Source organism: Hemicordylus capensis, chromosome 5, assembly GCF_027244095.1.
Source record: "Hemicordylus capensis ecotype Gifberg chromosome 5, rHemCap1.1.pri, whole genome shotgun sequence".
Taxonomy (NCBI): Eukaryota; Metazoa; Chordata; class Lepidosauria; order Squamata; family Cordylidae; genus Hemicordylus; species Hemicordylus capensis.
In genome coordinates, this window is record NC_069661.1 from 34,616,477 (window position 1) to 34,635,508 (window position 19,032).

Here is a 19,032-nt window from a genome sequence, read left to right on the forward strand (position 1 = left end):
ACCAGGTTGCTAGTATCTATAACCACCCTTGAGACAGTGGTATACTGTAGTCAGTGTGGTACAGTGGTTGGAGTGCTGGAAAAGGCCTGGGGAAATCTCCATTCAAATCCCAACTCAGCCATGGAAACTCATTGACTGGGCTGGTGCAACTCGTGCAATTGGACTGCTGACTATATTGTAGCCTTCTCTACAAGATAGATAAAAATAGATGATTTTTAAAAAATAAAATAAATAAATTTCTTTAAATTAAAAAAACGTGTAAATAAAATAAAAATTTTCATTTCAAAATAAATTTCTGTTTTAATTGAGATTGTTTTAATGAAAGGTGGTACACAAATTTCACAATAAATAATTAAATTAAAAATAATATGGTTATGATTAAATCTCATCACAAACATGCTATACCTTCATGTACAGACTCTTAAAAATGAATTAATGGCTCTCTCACCCATTACCTACTAATCATACATGGGCATTCATTTCAATTTCATCTCATGAAAATGGGGCTCTAGTCTGCCTGCCACTGCCCATGAACTACCAGCTTTTGCTTCTGGACATTTCTGGGCTTTCAGTTTTTGTTCTATACAGATTAAAGACGCAGCTGGTGTTTGTGGTGGGACTGGACCAAGACATATTATTATTTATTTATTTAACACATTTTTATACCGCCCAAAACTTACGTCTCTGGGCGGTTTACATATAGGAGTTAGTTAAGACAGAGAAAGAAAATAGGAAAAGATGTAGAGTGGAAAGAAAGAGGAAAGAAATTATTCAGTGCATAGCTTCCTATATTCCTCCCCACTTTGCCACAGAAAAACTGTCATGGCTTCTATGTGTAAGAGAGACCCTATCTGAGAATATTTTGCAGGGGGAATTCCTTTCCTGGTGAAAAAGGAAAACATGCCAAGAGTATGCAGTGCAACCAGGAGATGTAGGCTGGCTTGATACAGGCAATGAGCAAAGGCATCTACAACATCATGAACGAGGTAATATATTGTGTTCTATTTCCTAAAGTAGTGAAAATCACGTTATAGAAATAAATTAAACAAAGTATACCCTCCTAGGTGCTGTAAATGCTCTACTGAGTTGTAAATTAACAGACTAGTTTGACCTGCCCTAAGCTACAGTCAATGGCTGACATTAAGTGCAAGTGTTATGGAGCATTATGCATTAATGCTTGATAATGTTTCTTTTAATTTTGCTGTTATATTTTGGTTGTTGTACCCAGAGCCTTTGGATGGACAGGACAGTTTAGAAATGTCATAAATAATCAAACAAACAAACATGTTTTAGTGATTAGAGCTGCACCATCATTTAAGAAATATATGAAGGGGTATGAGTGGAAATCTGATTTAAATCATGTTTTTTTTGTCTTGGTGATTTAAATAATGATTTAAATTAATAATTAGTTAAATTAGGGACTTAAAATCACTTTGATTTAAATTAATCCATCCTGCTAATCTGCCTCACAGGGTTGTCGTGAGAACCATGCATGCCACTTAAACCTTCTTGGAGGAAGGGCAGGATAAAAAGATAATTACTACATGAGATATTGCTGCTGAGGAACCTGATTTATTATACAGTTTATAAATACCAGCTTTCTACATAATGAACCCAAGGCAGTAAACAATAATATTATTTTGAAAATACTGTTTTTAAAACATAACCAAAATAACAAAAACTATACAACAAAATAAATTCAGCAATTCAAGAACAGATATACCATGGCAAACTGAAAAACAAATCAGGCCTGGACAGGACACCTAAAAATGGAGATTCAAGGGGCCAGGGGGGCTTCCGAAGAGCAGGCATTTCACAACCTGGGTGTGGCCACTGAGAAAGCTCCATCCCAAATCCTCACCAGCTTCACCTCGGCCAGTGAAGGAACTCAGTCAGAGCAGGGCCATTCCAGAGGACCTTGGTAGGCAGGCAGACCTGTATGGAGTAAGGTGGGCCTTCAGGTACCCTGGACCCATTTAGGGTCTTAAAAGTTGAAAGCAGCACCTTGAACTCCAGCTGGACACCATTATCATGTGGTACCAGAGGCCAGCAGCAGCAGTCTGTCTTCACTTGTCAAAAGCTGCTTCAGACAGAGGCATCCTTGGAGCACTGGTGCAGCCCAAGAACAGGAAGTGGGTTAAGTCATAATAAACGATCCACCTTTGTGCCTCCTGTAGGATCCTCTGGCTCAAAACTCTGCTGCTACGACTTGGTAAGGCATCATACGAAGATGCATGACACTCCCTCTGGAAATACATGCTCAAGTTTTAAATTGAGATCCTTATCAAAATTTATGGTCAGCATCGCTACAGAATATTCCCCTCAGAGCCACTCGCCAATTCACAAGCCTACCAAATGCAATCGCTTTCTTTGCTACCACTTTGCATTCATGAAATGCACAGGATTTACAAGGGGAGTTTGCTGAGAGGACAGAAAAGTTGCATGATTTCAAAAGATCAAGGGATGAGGGGGGTGGGAAGTTACCTGAGGGAAGGCACCGTAATTCCAAATATAGCCCTTATGGGGGAAGATATTTGCCACGTATCGCAGCTTGCCGTGCTTTACATCTTGCTTAATGGGATTCAATGGCTCCTCTGTAGCAATCTGAGCATGTTACGAAACAGAGAGCAGGGAAGAAAAAAAAAAAGAGGGCTATAAAATGGTTCAACTTATTGTTCCCATAACGAATGATACAACCATGCTTCAGGCTTTATACTTAGATTTATAACTTGCCACATCCCCAAAGGTTGCGAGAGGAGAAAGAAAAAACAGAACATTTAGGGACATTTGTTGTTGTTGTTTAAATGTATCTTAAAATATATTCCCTTCCTATCCTTCAACAGTAAGAGCCTGTATTGATGCTTTTGAGCGGCAATGGTATGCTTGTAACTCTACAGGAAGCTGCCACAGGGCATCAAGAAGGGTGCTGCCAACCCGGGCTCCCTGTAACAGGGATTCCCAGATGTTAAGGATTACAACTCCTATCGCCCCCAGCTGCAATGGCTTTGGCTGGGGATTATGGGAGTTGTAGCCAACAATACCTGAGAATCCCTGTTACAGGAAACATGGGTTGGCAGCACCCTACTTGCTGCCCTGTGGCAGCTTCCTGTCAAGTAGGTACAGCTTCCTGCACAAGCATAACATCACAGCTCAAAAGCATCAATGCAAGCTCCTTGCCAGTTCCTGGAAAGCACACTCTCCTGGCATGAGCCACTCATTCCCCGCCTTGTGCGTTGTTCAAATCCACCGATGTTGGGTGGCCGAGCAGCACTTTCCTCTGCCACCCAACACCTATGAACAAGATTTGAAGTTGGGTGGTGGAGGGAAGTGCTGCTCGGCCACTTGTCATGGGTAGGTTTGGACAACGCAAAAGGTTGGAACAGGTGCATAGCTAGCGGAGAGTGGGCTTGTGTTCACCCCTCTCCCCTCTCATGTGCCAGCTAGGCCCCCTGCGTCTGATGTCATGCAGGGGGCCTAGCCAGCACACAGGGGGCATGGCCAGCTTAGCCCTCCAGAGCTCATCTCCCAGCTGGCTTCACTGCTGTTGGTGTGTTTTGTTTTAGGGTTTTTTTCTGTGGAGTGAGGGAAAACACAATGAAAATATCCAGTTGAGAACAAAGCCGGCTGGGAAATGAGGCCGCTAGAGCTGGGGGTGGGGCGATTCAGGCGGTCCCCAGGAGCTGGGCAGCTCAGGTTCTTTGAACCCATCCGTGCAATTATAGCTCTGCCCTGGGTGGGAATTCACGGCTTGTGCTGGGAGTGTGTTTCCACTTGTAACTGGCTGCATCTTACTTGCCACCGTACAACATGAAGCCGCCTTTAGTATAACCATTCTTCTGTCTAGCTCAGTATTGTCTTCACCAGGGATGGGCATGAGGTAAGTGGCCTCAAGGAATTGAGAGTTTTTAATAGTTGTCCCTTTACTAGGAGATGCATTTCCTAAAAAAGTCTACCAGGTCTGCTCTATAAAATGGATATGATATGCCTCACCAGCAAGCATTTCCTAGTGAGAACAGTCCAATTTACACATTGTGTTCAATGCACATACAGTCATATGCTTCCTATCTGTACCCTCCATTTGAAGGGGCCTTTACTCAGGTTCACTTTGAAAATGAACCCATGTACAGTCATTTACACAAACATCTGTACACATGTACAGTGTTATACACATTCAGCTATTATACGCACAAATTATGTCTAAATAAGGCTATTGTTCTCAGTCTATAAACAGACCGCTTTAACTGTATGGCTGTTTTTACAGCATTCATTATGGTGCTATTGCGATTATCTTAGTTTTTTGCAAGCTGCCTTGAGAGCTTGGTCTAAATTAAAACAAAAACAAACAAACAAAAATTACCTCCATTTTTGCATTCGTCCAGCGAGGTACTTCTACGATCATGTTAAGTACAACCTAAAAAGAAGTCAGAACTGAATGCAAAACAAATACCACCCAAACACACACACACACACACACACACACACACACACACACACACACACACAGATATAGCAAAGCTTATTGTCCTCTTCTGGGTCAGAAGAGACATAACTCTAGCTCCCTTCTAACCTTGGCTGACAAACTAGAAATCAGCCTCAGGAATTCATGCTTGCTCCCCAGAACCAATCTTCACATCCCAAACCAAGGCTAAGCATAGGAATATATGAAGTTGACTTCTACTGAGTCAGACCACTGGTCCATCTAGCTCAGTATTGTTTACCCAGACTGGCAGCGGCTTCTCCAAGATTGCAGGCAGGAGTCTCCCTCGGCCCTATCTTGGAGATGCCAGGGAGGGAACTTAAAACCTTCTGCTCTTCCCAGAGCGGCTCCATCCCCTGAGGGGAATATCTTGCAGTGCTCACATAGAGTCTCCCATTCAAATGGGACAAAGGGGGCAATTTATGCTTGCTACCACAAGACCAGTTGTCCTCCTTGGCAAATACAAGCCACCTCCAGACACAGGCTGGGACCTAAGCTAGACACTGGCTGACGAATGCTGCATTTGCTGAGAAACATTTCTTGCGCGCAACAGCAGAGGAGCAATTTCTGCTGACCTCCCTTCCCTCTGCAGCCCGCTGTGCCTCCCAAGAAATGTCCCTGAGGGCTCTGCAATTCTCAGGAACATATTTTCAGGAGGCACAGTAGTCTGAAAAGGGAAGTGTAGATCAGCAAAAATTATCCCCACCCCCACCCCACCCCACTGCACACACGAAAGACTTTTGGCACCTGTGTCTAGATGCTACCCAATGTGTTTACACATAGTTTTCTCATACGCTCCTTCTTTGAATAGAAATAGCAGCTACAGGGGAGCCCTAATCCATATTGGGACCATGGTGCAGGGGATCTGGCTTTCTCCAGTGCCATTTTCCTGGTGAAAATGCTTCCCCCTTACACACTGCCCAGAGCTGCCACATCCCCCTAAAATTGCTACTACTTCAAATGGCACCATTCAGAAAAACAGCATGTGTGTATAAATTTGGTAGGGAAATGGCACAGGAACCAAGAGTTAAAATTCCCCTCCCCATCCACTGCAATCCCAATCCACAGCAAGACAGCAAAATCCACAGCAAAAAATCCACAGCATAAGAACAGCCTTGTTGGATCAGGCCCAAGGCCCATCTAGTCCTGCATCCTGTTCCCCCACAGTGGCTCACCAGATGCCTCTGAGAAGCCCATGGCCCATAGGAAACTGCCTTACACTGAGTCAGACCATTGGCCTATCTAGCTCAGTATTGTCTACACTGGCAGTGGCTCTCAGAAGCTTCACACACGAGTCTCTCTCTGCCCTACCTGGAGATGTATGCAAGCAGAGGCTCTTCCACTGAGCTATGGTCCCATCCCCTAAGGGAAATCTCTTACAGCGCTCATAGGAAGTCATCCATCCAAGTATAAAAGAAGGCAGACACTGCTTAGCAAAAGGGGCAATTCATGCTCACTACACACCTGCCTAGAGAGCAGGAGGCTGTTGGTTCCAATCCCTGCTGGTGTGTTTCCCAGAATATGGGAAACTCCTATTTTGGGCAGCAGCGATATAGGAAGGTGCTGAAAGGCATCATCTCATACTGCGCGGGAGAAGGCAATGGTAAACCCCTCCTGTATTCTACCAAAGACAACCACAGGGCTCTGTGGTCGCCAGGAGTCAACACTGACTTGACGGCACAATCTTTTGTTTTTCCTTTACACAAGACCAGCTCTCCTCTTCAGCCCTCCAGAGGCCCCTCCATGGCTACTATTTCTAACAAAAAACCAGCAGATAAGAGACAAATCACATATTAAGCATATCATTTAGCTTAGGTCTAGATCTATGCAGGCAGCGGACTGAGATGGTAGAATGCCATCAGAGAGAGCGGCACCTGTTCTGTTCGATGCCTGCCCAGCTCCTTGCCTGCTGTGCTGACTTGATGCATTTGGTTGGGTTTGTTTTTTTCAGCATTAGGGGACATACCAAAACAAAATGCAGCATGCCCACCATCCCTCGAAGTTGTGAAGTCCATCCTGCCGCTTGATTCATAATGTAGTGGCAGGATGCAGACCAGGTTTAAATCTTTGTGGGCAGACTTGTAGAAAACCTTTTTTATAGTCTAGCAACCTTTGCGAATGTATTTTTAAGTATTGGCAAGTATTCCATCAACACGGCTGGGAACCATTGCAAAGGCTCACCTCAGTTTCGCTTAACCCAGAAGCTCACTTCATCTCATTTTAAAATAAATCCTGCTCAATGTTAACCACAGTTAAGATCAGTGCCAATGAGCAGCTTAGCCAAAGTTGGAACTAAAAGGTTACTGGCCTGTTGAAACCACCCGGAAGCAATTCAGATTTGGTCATTTACAACCCTATGCTTTACTGCAGTCATGGGGTGGGGTAAGGGAGAACTGTGGCGAATGGAGAGAGGGCACAGGCATATATTCCAAAATCTGGCTCCCAGTCCAACAGCCAAGCTTACAGGATTTCTGCTGAGAAATCCAGGGTGTATTTAAATTTCTACGTGCACCAGTTCACAACAGAGCACTAGGTTCTAAGGCTGTAACTCAGCAGCAGGACATGCGTTCCACATGTAGGAAGTCCCAAGCAATCTTTGGCATTGGTTTTAAACTGATTTTGTTTTTATTGTGGTCTCGTGTTATTTACTAGGGATGTGCACGAAGCATTTCGAGGCCTCTATTTCGAGGCTCCAAAACACTTTGAGCTGCCCCCTCTAAATCGTTGCAGCAGGGGTGAACAGGCACTTTTAAAAAGAGGAAGGCAGGTCTTACCTGCCCCTTCATGGCCCCTCCACCAGCCCAGTGCTGTCCGGATTAAATGCCCTGTGTGTGCCTGCAGGGCTCCTCCCAGCAGCCTGTGGGTGGCACTGGAAATGGCGTCTGAGCAGGGGCATAGCTAGGGGAGAGGGGGCCTGCGTTCACCCCCGCTCCCAGGCGGCCCTTTGGAGTGAGGGAGATAATGAAGAAAATAGGGAGGGGTGGAGCTGGGGGGCCCTCAGGAGCTGTGGGGCCCGGGTTCTTTGAAACCATCCACTCAACTATAGCTACACCCCTGTGTCTGAGCATGCATGGGCGCCATCTTGAGTGGTCAGCATGCGCAGACACCATTACTGTGCTGCTCCTCATGGGCTGCTAGGAGAAGCCCTCCAGCCACGCGTGTGGTGTTTAATCCCAACCGTGCTGAGCTGGTGTGGCGGAGAAGCCATGGAGGGGCAGGTAAAACCTGCCTTCCGCCTTTAGAAGTGCCTGCTCTCGGCTTCCCCACCCCCCACCCCCCGGATACGAAATGATTCATACACATCCCTATTATTTACCACTTTTGTTGCCTTTTTGGAGGCACAAAGGCAGCACTGAAAACTTTTAATTTAAAATAAAAGAGGAACAGAGGAAGCTGTCTTCTATCAGACCATGGGCCCATCAGACCATAGGCCCATCTAGCTCAGAATTGTCTACACCGATTGGCGGCAGCTTCTCCAAGGTTTCAGGCAGGAGCCTTTCGTAGCTGTGCCTAGGGATCCCAGTGATCAAACCTGGGGCCTTCTGCATGCAGAGCAAATTCTCTACCACTGAGCTACGGCCCCATCCCCATAACATAGGAAGCTGCCTTCGACGGAATCAGACCACTGGTCCATCTTGCTCTGTGCTGTCTAGCTCAGGGTCGTCTACATTGACCGGTAGCAGCTCTCCAAGATCCCGGGCAGGAGTCTTTCCCAGCCCTAGCTGGAGATGTTAGGGAGTGAACCTGGGACCGTCTGCATGCAAAGCAAATGCTCTACCACTGAGCTTCAGCCCCATCCCTAAGATTTCTGGGTAAGGCTGGGAAAGATCCCTGTCGGAACCACTGGAGGGCTGTTGGCAGTCAGTGTAGACAATACTAAGCTAGATGGACCAGCTCAGTAGCTTCATATGTCCATATGCTACCCAGAGAAGAAAGCACAAGCTAGTAGCGAAAAGACTAACTCAGAAAAGGGCAGCAGTGCTCTGCACAAGCAGCTAATTCGTGGCAGGAAGTATTCTGTCAGAAAGACAAAGCAGCTTGCTGAAACTTTCCCGAAATAGAACTTGGCTAAGCACTCCACACGCCCAACCAAGAAGCATGCACGTTAAATTCTAATGATTTCCATCTGCAGTTAGCAACTGCCACTTCCAAAAGCAGCCCAAGAGCCAGCTTTTGGGATCCATCTGCCTGGGAGACCAAAAGCCAAAGCCAAATTCTTAATCGTCCTCAATAAATCCCACGCCCCCAAGACCTAAGTTCATACAGGCTTCACAACAAGACTGTAGGAACTCACTTCTCAGGAGCAGATGATCTGTGACGTCTGAGAAAAGCCACATATGTGACTTCCTGCCATATATGACTGGCACACATGCATTCATAGAGTGAGTGAAAGAGAGAGCCATACACTGATACAAATGACAAACAAATGGCAGTTTCAACACACAATCTTTTCTCTAATGATCAGGTAGGTAGGCAGGCATTAAAGCATAGCAGCAACCAGAGCCCTATTCACCTGTTATGTTCAGTACACGTACAATCTGTGTACAGTGTACACATGTACAGCTCTGCACACATTACATTCAACATGCATACAGCCGTACACTTCCGATATGTACCCTGCATTGGAGAGGCTGTTCAAATTTAAAGTGAATGCATGTAGTCATTCAGATACAAACACGGGCTTATGGACAGACACTTCTATGCACGTACAGCATAATGTCTGAATAGCGCTCTAGGTCATCCATTTCAAGTCCTGATCAGAAACTAGCTTCCCAGGAGAGCTTGCTCTGGAAAGGAAGTAAGAAGTCGTGTGCCTATAGCTCAACTTCTCAAGGAGCCCGCCAACAAATTATGAGGCCGTAGATACCATTTTGTCTGGTCTTCCTTCTCCAGACTTGCACAAGTGATGATGTTGGCGAAGGCTGAGCATTAGGTAGCTCCAGGGCTGATCCAAAATAGCTTTCCAGGCATTTGGTCTTCCTTTCCCCTCCCTTCCCTTCCAATCAATACTGCAAGTCTAGTTGGCTGGCTGAGTGTGGGCATGGCCACACAATTTTAATCTCTCTCTCTTTGAGTGGGTAGGGTTGCATTTACTTTCTCTCCCATTAATTTCTCTCCAGTTTCCTCCCCGACAAAGCTGCCACTCTTGCTCTCCTCCTGTCCTGCAGCAAAATTCCCCTGAACTGCCCTGGATTTGATGTTAAAATCCCTTATTCTGTTGACGTAATTTGCACAAGTTACCATTTTGTGACTGGTTCTGCCAACCCAAGTTGCCATTTTGTGCTAATAGCTCTCAAAGTTCTGCAAAAAAAAAAAGTAACTTCCAGAAGTCTTAAGTCTGCCCACCACTGATGTAGGTGATAGGAGATAGCATCTCTCACTGGGCCAGATCTGGCCCAGAGGTTTATACTAAAAGTCTAGTTCAGTGTTCTTCATTGTAAGGCCTGGGAGCTAGTAGCAGCTCTCATTAAGTCTAAGTGCAGCTCCCTGACTAATTGCTTATTGGGCCTGTGCAAAGCTGTGGTCGATGTCGAATACTCTACACAGTCTCCCTGGCACCATGCAAAGGCAACCATTCCCACCATACCTCATTTCCATCAGTCTTTGACCTCTTTGCAGGAATCCCTTTCTCCTACAAGAAAACATAAAAATCAGTGTGTGTATGATGCTCATTTTCAAGACAACCAGTGTACAAAATTCATACAGAGTAAGAAAGTACTTGAGCCAAATACAGGCATGAGGCTAAAATCAGACAGAGTTAAGGCTGCAATCCTTTGCGTTGAACCCAGTGGGACTGACTCCCAAGTAAATATGTATGGGATTGGGTTGCGTAGGTATTTCATTCTTACTGATGTTGATTTTGCAGTGCATACTAATGTACTTGTTCATTATATGTTTATGTAGGAATGTGAGGAAGGAGGTGATATGGTCAGTGCAACAAGAGAAGTGAATTATTTTAGCAGCTGAGAGTGCTGGGGGGAGGGAACCACGCATATATCCTACCACTATGCAAGATACTAGGCTCGTCCACACAACCATTAAGTAGGCAGGACAAGTAGCTTACCCACTTTCAAGAGCTGTGCATGCTCTTGGTTTTTAGTTGTGCAAGTTAAAAGTTGTCCGCAGTTGTCCCCTGCTAACTGAACAAAGAGGCACCTTTTTAAAGTGGCCAGTCCTTCTATTTAGCAGGGGGAGAACAACTGGCCCTATCCATTCCCAGCACAGCATCCCTCCACTGGCTGTTGCTGGTGTCTTTCTTATGTGTCTTTTTTAGATTGTGAGCCCTTTGGGGACAGGGAGTTATTTTATTTATTTATAGCTACGTAAACCACTTTGGGAACTTTTATCGAAAAGTAGTCTATAAATATTTGTTTATTTAAAATATTTATACCCCGCCCCTCCAGTGCACTACTGCTATTTGTCATATTTGTACTGTATATTTGTATTAAAAGCTAGGTTGGAAGAGGATAAAGTGATCGTGTGGGAGGCGGACTCAGGCTCCAACAGCATTTCCTCCTACCTTGGTAATATGCTAGGTAAAAGTGCTGGGTAGGGCACCACCGTCAGAACCTGTGCCTGCCTCCCACACAATCACTTCCTCCCCCTCTGACCTGTCTTTTAATTCACGCATGGCCAAAAACTGGGAGTGCGCATAGTGCCCGAAAGTGGGTAAAGAGGCTTGTCCGATCCACTTACTGGCCATGTGCTTACTGTCTCAAAGCAGCAATCAAGTTCAAGTTGGACAACAGTACAAGTATTAGAAGTGCAAAATTAATACTGGAAAAACTGGTGTGTCTACACAGCACTTTATAGCTCTCATATTCCAATAGCATCAATAAATAAAAGTGTTATGTACAAATGAAATTACCTCATTTGATCCAGCAAACAGAGGAATGTCATGGAAAGGGGAAATATATTTTCCCTTTGAATTCTCTACAAGATTAAAAAAGAGAGTTAAACACACACACACACATATGGTATTACCTCTATTAGCATCTCTGCAGACACAAATGAGCCTGCAGTTATTTAAATATAAACACTGCTTGCTTTGCTAAAATACACACAGCAACTCCAATGACCCCAGGTCAAAGCACAGATGTTAATTCAAATTGCAATGTCAGAGACAATGGATGCTTTTCAGCTCACTATAAGAGTCAAGCTGCTGCTACTTTTCTGTTCTGAAGCCAAGAGACAGAAAGTAAGATACACTCAAGAACACCTGGATGCTTGCCTTTTTCCAACTATTGTCAAGAGATCAAGAGACTAATTTTTAAAAGACTCTAAAATTCATGAGAAAAAGCTACTAACAGATTCTATTTCACCTACTCTGCATGAGATGTTGGAACTTTTTCATACATTGTCATTTTCTATCCCAGTAGAATCCCCGCTGGTACTATATCGGGCAGCAGCAATATAGGAAGATGCTGAAAGGCATCATCTCATACTGCGTGGGAGGAGGCAATGGAAAACCTCTCCTGTATTCCACCAAAGACAACCACAGGGCTCTGTGGGCGCCAGGAGTAGAAATCCACTCGACGGCATACTTTACCTTTAAGGAAATCACAGCATTCTCTCTCACCTACACTGTACTCTATGATATACTAATACGCAACATATTGTTGTGCAGCACCCATTCATTTCAACAGTGAAACTTGTGCAGGATAACTTCATAGAAACATATGAAGCAGCCTTGGGCCAACTCAGATAACTGGTCCATTTAGCCCAGTATTGCTTACAGCAGGGGGGGGTCCTCAAATTTGGATCCCCAGATGTTGGAATACAACTCTCATCAGCCCCAACCACAATGGCAATGGGACCCAAGAGAACCCCCTGGCCTACTCTGCCTGGCAGCAGTTCTCCGACGACTTGGCCAAGGGTCTTCCCTAGCCTGGTACTCAATGTCCTAATTGGGGATTGCACTCTGGATCCTCTGCATACAAAGCGTATTTCAGGGCTTGACAAATCGCAGGCGCCAGGAAGTCATGGAGCCTAGAACTGTAAGCAAGACATATAGCTAAGATATTATTTCAGAGATGTAGAGTTATTTAATAAAAACTTCATTTATCCCAGGCAGCCCTGTTTCTATTCTGTTACTTTTAAAAGGAATAAGGAGAAACCCTTTCCCACCCACCCCCTCCACTATTCCCATCACTAAATATGGTAATTTTGTCAAGCGTCCATTGCCTGGCTCCCAAATTCCAGGGCTGGCTCCTAGAACCAAAGAAAATTTGTCAGGGTCTGGTGTATATGTGTTCTGCTTCTGAACTATCACCCCGATGCACTCAGCGAATTGCAGCATATTGTTTCACCATTGGCCTTGGTGTGTGTACTTTGCACATCTGCTATAATAGACTTTTCAACTGTAAGAGTATAGTGGCTGGCATGATGTGCAGCATTACACAGCCATAATGCTGCATCCTGGGACTTACACAGAGGAGAGCAGATCCATACCTGCTCCTCCACTGATCACCACCATTGCCGTAATCCCAGCACTCCTCCCAGCTATGCTCACATGCCGGCAGGGCATCTCTCAGCTGCCCCTGCATGATGCTGGCACGCACATGGCCTCCACGCATGTATTTCACTGTGCATGTACCTGGTGCAAAAACTACAATTGTCTGTGGCTTCCAAGCACACATACACTCACCAAAATAAGTGCACCAAAAATGAGACTCTACACGTGGTTTCCACAGTACTCCCTACATATGGATGCTTTCCACATCGCACTTCTATACCATCTGAACCAGCCCCACCATCCAATGTGCTTCTTGACATAATGACATTCCATTAATGAAGTTCCTGCCATGTTAGAATCTACATAAAATCTATGCCTGCTTTGTAATGTGCAATAAGTCTACACTCACACAAAACTTTTCACGGACACACGCTTTAACACCAAGATCAGATACAGCCTCTCAGTGCATATACTCCTCTGTGTAATATACAGCTATTTACACCCGTGTAGGATTACCACAGTTTAGGATCCACGGGAGATTTCTACACATAAAGTGACTTCCATATAGGAAACTTGGCACAGGCAAAGCAATAATAAAGCAGCCAGCCCACAAACACATCTGGAATCAAGCTGGGGAGTTTCCAAGCAAGCTTGAACCTGGCCAGCTACTAATTCAAAAACTAACCACTGCCAGCACAGTTTTCTCTGGGGAGCCTGATTATTATTACACTCCTTAGACAGCGAGCTTCCCAGATCAGCCAGTAATGGAACCACGATATCTGATTAGATTAACCTTTGATCTGATTCAGCCACGCAAGTCTTGCGTTAAGCTTTAACGATCGGGGCTTCCTTTAGCAGCGCCCTAGAACACCGAAGACTTTCATTACGGGCTTCAATGACGTCAGAACGGGGGGCGGGTCGTCCCTAAGCACCGCCCTAGAACGCTGCGAGACAACTCAGGTGGCTAAAGGCCAATCATTCTGAAAGGCAGGGCTTTGCGGGCTCTTAAGCACCGCCCCTAGAACGCCATGTAACTAGAATGTAGCCCCTGGCCAAGCGGTCCGCTGCCGAGCCCTGTCGCACCCCACAGGAGCTGTCGCTGCTCGTGTCGGCTCGGCACCGGCTCCCGCCAGGCAGCTACTTACTAAAGTAAAAGCGGCAATCAAGCGAATCGAGCTGCCCGCGCTGCACCGTGCTGTACTGAGCCATGGGGCCACCGGGCCAGAGGCCGCCGAGGATGCACGGTTGCAGAAGCCGCGCTGGCGTCCCTTTTCTGCCGGAAGAAGAGCAACGCTGAGCCGCCGAGGGCAGCCTCAGGAACCGACCCAAACCGACCCCCGCACGCATGCTTATTTGCTTCCGCTTCTCGGGGCTACGGCGTGGCCGTGGCGGGTGGAGCTTGAGCATGCTCAACAAACCCCCCTGAAGTTGGGCGGGCCTGCGTTTGCCCTCAGCCGTGTTGATTTCCCGAGCAAAGAAGGGGAAAGGAGCGCGGTGGGGGGAATGCAAAGCAGTAATCCGAGATCGGGGGTGGGGCGTTGCGGGCGAGCGATCCTGCCAATTCCCTGCGGAGTTCTGCAGATCGGGCTGGATGATTATCAGCATGTTGGGGCTTTAGGAGGGCAAGGTCCGCCTCCGTGCAACCACCCCAAACATTAACGAGTTTATGTTTAGGCAGTTCTCATCTTCTTCTGGGGATTTTATGTTATTTTTTAACATTCTCATTTAACTCAATGCTACTTTCGAGGAAACGTGCAGAGAAACGGAATACAATCTGAACCTTTTGAGTAGGAAATAGCCCCCCCCCCCTTTTAACGTAATGGGAGGCAGGGGGCCTTGCTCAACTTTAGTGTAAACGCGCATAAATTCGGGCCGGATTATGATGAATCTCCACTATGCTGACCGCCTCTCTCCGCGTTGTTTAATAGACGCATTATCTGATTCCAATAGCAACATGGGTGGTATCGCAGTGGGTGGGAAACGCTATTGGCAGATATCAGCAACAGGCGGATTTCAAATGAGGCTTATCAACGATAAATGGCTGCAAATTCGCTCCTGGTTAGTCTCTTTAACACTGGAGGAAACTAAGTGTCCATTAAAGCATTATACAACTATTTCTGCTTCCCCCTCTTCTTATCTTAAGCTTCAGGAATCACAATATTTCCAAATCATTGCAGCCACCATGCTCGAGAGCTGTAATTTTAAAAACACACTTTTAATGAGGTTTTACTCCTGTTTTGCAGATGTGGCCATATATTGGGATAACTACAACTGGAATTATTCAAGGACATACATTGGCTGCCTTTTAATAAATGGGGGGGGGGGAATCTTAGGCAGCTTAAGTACAAAAACAATACAAATTAAAACAGCATTTAAAAATCAGACAGATCTAGCAGCAAAACCAGTGTAACATGCAAGTATTGCCCTAAAAGAACAGTCAAAACAATCCCGAGTTGCTTGGCATGCTATCGAAAAGACCATCAAGGAAGGACCAGAGTAGTCCCCTGCTAACTTGACAAAGAGGCACCTTTTAACCTGGTGGTTCTCTTTATTTAGCAGGGGGAGAGTAACTGGCCCTATTCACCCCCCAGCACAGTACCTCCAGTGACTGTTGCTGGTGTCTGTCTTGTGTTTCTTTTTAGATTGTGAGCCCTTTGGGGACAGGGATCCATCTTATTTATGTATTATTCCTCTTTGTAAACTGCCCTGAGCCATATTTGGAAGGGCGGTATAGAAATCGAATAAATAATAATAATAAATAATAATAGACATCCTTCAGCTGGGAATTCCACAGTTTCTGCACCACCTTGAAAAAGATCTTTTCCTGCATTGAACATGAACCGGTCTCCATGGAAGACCATAACATCTGGGTAATCTTACATGGAAGTAGACCAGTGGTTCTCAATTTTGGGTTCCCAGATGTTGGACTCCGACTTCGATCATTTCAAGCCACAATGGCCAAATGATGGGACTACAACTCCCAACATCCCCAACCACAACCTGTTAGGGATGTGCGAACCGGTTCCGGTTCAGCAGTTCGGTTCAGATTCAAACCGAACCGGGGGTGGTTTGTTTCGAACTGGCTTGGACCGGTTCAGACACCTGAAAATTGGTAGTATGGTAGCTGGCACCCAGGGGTACCTGTCATCCAAACCCCAAAGCAATCGGACACTCGTATGATTTTTTATGAATTTTTGAAAATTATTTATATTTTTTTCTCATAGGATATAATGGGACTCGAACCAGGCCATTATTACCTATTGTGTAGCACCCATGGGTGCCAACAACCATGCAAACCCTGAAGCAATCAGACACCCCTATGATTTTTTATGAATATTTGAAATATTTTTAATTATTTTTCTCATAGAGTATAATGGGACCCGAACCAGTCCATATCCCCTATTGTGGAGCACCTAGGGGCACAAAAGCGGGGTGGGTGGTAGACAGGCAGGGGTGCCTACCACCCAAAAAATCCCAAGGCAATTGGACACTCCTCTGATTATTGGTGAATTGTTAAAAGTATTTTTGAATTCCTCATAGAGAATAATGAGGATTGCAGCAAATGTATAGCTTCACATTGGGGGGGAAGGGGTGTCGTAGAGTGCAGTGTGGTGGCTGGTAGTTCCTAGGGTGGGCAAGGAAGCTACCTGAATTATTTGAAAGGAATTGGGCAAAGGGGTGATTTTTGGTTAATTGTTGAAGTTTACGTGTCTTTAAGGTTTCCCCCCATTAGATATAATGAAGGGTGTATCGCTTCACATCGGGGGGAAAGGGGTGTTCTAGAGCGGTGTGGGGTTGGTGGTAGTGCCGGTTATGGGCAGGGAAGCTATCTGAATTTTTTCAAAGGATTTGGGCAGAGGGCTGATATTTGGTTAATTGTTGAAGTTTACGCGTCTTTAAGGTTTTTCCCCATAGAGAAGCATTGAGGTGTCAGCAGCCCCATAAGTGCACTTGGGGGGTGCTGGGGTGGCCCAGAGCGAGTGGTGGTGTAGTGCACATAGGGTGCCAACCACCCCCATGGGTTTCTAACCCATGGGGTACAGGGTTCTGTTGTTTCTGAGGTATTGAGTGTGGATTCTATGATAGCAAATGAGATTTTCAATGAGACACCATGAATCCACTCTAATATGCTATCATAGAATCCACACTAAGAATACCTCAGAATTGCTTGTCTGATTGCTTCAGGGTTTGCATGGTTGTTGGCACCCATGGGTGCTCCACAATAAGGAATAATGGTCTGGTTCGAATCCCATTATATCCTATGAGAAAAAAATATAAATAATTTTCAAAAATTCATAAAAAATCGTATGAGTATCCGATTGCTTTGGGGTTTGGGTGACAAGTACCCCTGGGTGCCAGCTACCATCCTAGCTACTTTTTGAGATCCGAACCAGTTCGGACCCTAACTGAACCGGGCGAACCATTTTTATGCACATCCCTACAACCTGTTCAAGGGGAGTTGCAGCTAAAGGACAATTATACCAAGGACAGTTTATACAAATAGTGTGCTTCTGTGCTTTATATAAGAAGCTGCATTTGATACAAAAATCTCCATTTGATGTAAGCTGAGAATTTTAAATCACCAAGTTGAACATTTTGTGTGTGTGTGTGTGTGTGTACACACACACAGAGGTGTAGCTATATTGAGCAGATGGGTTCAAAGAACCTGGGCCCTCAGCTCCACCCCTCCCTTTTTTCTTCATTACCTCCCTCACTCTGAGGGGTCGTCTGGGAGAGGGGCGAACTCTCTCCCCTAACTATACCCCTCAGGCATGGAGCCAGCTGAACCCCTCAGGCGCGGAGCCAGCCTGGGTCCAGCCCTGCCCAGCAGCCCCTCTAGCGATGTCCCATGTATGTGACATCACGCGTACGGGGTGTGGCTCAGGTCTGGAAGAGCCCCAAGTGAGCACTCCCCTGTCCTTTACAGGCAGCATTTGCTGCCTGACAACCTTTTATTTCCCTTTCTCTCCCTCCAGCTTGTCAGGCAGAAAGTGCTGCCTGAAATGACAGGCGAGAGCTTGCTCGGGGCTCTCCAGAGCGTGGTGGGGGGAGTTCACTCAGGGGTCTTCCAGAGCCCATGCCATGCCCCTCTGAGGGCTTTGGCGGCCCTTTCCATTGGCAGCCTGGGTTCTTTGAACCCGGTCGCACAATCAACCCATTTGCACAACCTGTCCGCCCCTGACACCCCTGCACACGCACACACACACAACTATTTTTTCACTCTCTAAAGAAAAGGGACTCTTCCCTTTGTAAAAGGTCAGCAAAGAGTGCCATTTACAGGATTTATTGTCCTGTACTTATTTTCTTGTATTCTTGGTTAATCCTTATCACAGTGCCCTCTTCTTGATTAACAGAGTCATGGTAAATCTTCTACTTCAGTGACTATAGTCTTAGAATATGGCAAAACAGTAATTGACTCCTTGATTAAAAGACTTCTTGTTCTTCATAAGGAAAATAAAGAACATTCCAGATTTTTCTGATACTATTTTAAACTCCAAGATTGAGGATGCCATTATTACTGTCAAATTGCTAATGTCTCATATACGCAATAGGAGTTGAAGAAAATGTAGTATTGGCAAATTCTGAACAACTGAACTAACAATAGAGCTGTAATTTCGACACTGATCTCTGCCTTTTAGAGCAGCTCAATTGGCAGATAATGGCAGATGAAGCATTTCACAGCACAGAGACACATGTTACCACCTGCGAGTAACAGGCAGATTAAAGGCATACAGTAGGTCTAGAGGCTGGTTCCAAAGTTGGAAACTCTGACTCTCTGAAAAACAAGTAATATTACAGATCATAACATAAGCAGAGTTCATACCTCTCAGAGAGGATAAGGGAAAGTTGCCACTGCTTATTTAGACATATCAATATTTGCAAACATTGGATCCCAATACTAAATGCAAACAAGAGTAGCCAAGAGACAAAGAACAAACCTGTCATACCAGTTCAAAACTTGCCAGATAACCTTGGTTGGGATTATTTACACTTGTCCCCTTATAAATCACTTGGTCCAGTTTGGTTCCTTTTCTCCACAAAGAGAATGGATCAAATCAGGTGAAATGCAAACATTAAAGCTCCACAACAGTAAAACCCT

At 45.4% G+C, this 19,032-nt stretch overlaps 1 protein-coding gene across 2 annotated transcripts in view; it reads right to left on the bottom strand.

Moving 5' to 3' along the window:
- Window positions 1-14,389, bottom strand: part of PPA2 (inorganic pyrophosphatase 2) — a 36,700-nt gene extending 22,311 nt beyond the window's left edge. Inside the window, exons 1-5 of one of the 2 annotated variants that reach the window (XR_008308725.1) lie at window positions 14,078-14,389; window positions 11,346-11,410; window positions 10,065-10,109; window positions 4,358-4,411; window positions 2,485-2,604 (exon numbers count right to left, since the gene is read on the bottom strand). Coding sequence is in view for 1 of the 2 variants with exons in the window: in XM_053256721.1 (XP_053112696.1) it covers window positions 2,485-2,604; window positions 4,358-4,411; window positions 10,065-10,109; window positions 11,346-11,410; window positions 14,078-14,339 (546 nt within the window). In the remaining variant the exon portion in view is untranslated. The remainder of the gene's footprint in view (window positions 1-2,484; window positions 2,605-4,357; window positions 4,412-10,064; window positions 10,110-11,345; window positions 11,411-14,077) is intronic. The other variant, XM_053256721.1, reaches the window with a different exon arrangement.
- Window positions 14,390-19,032: the final 4,643 nt, after the last annotated feature.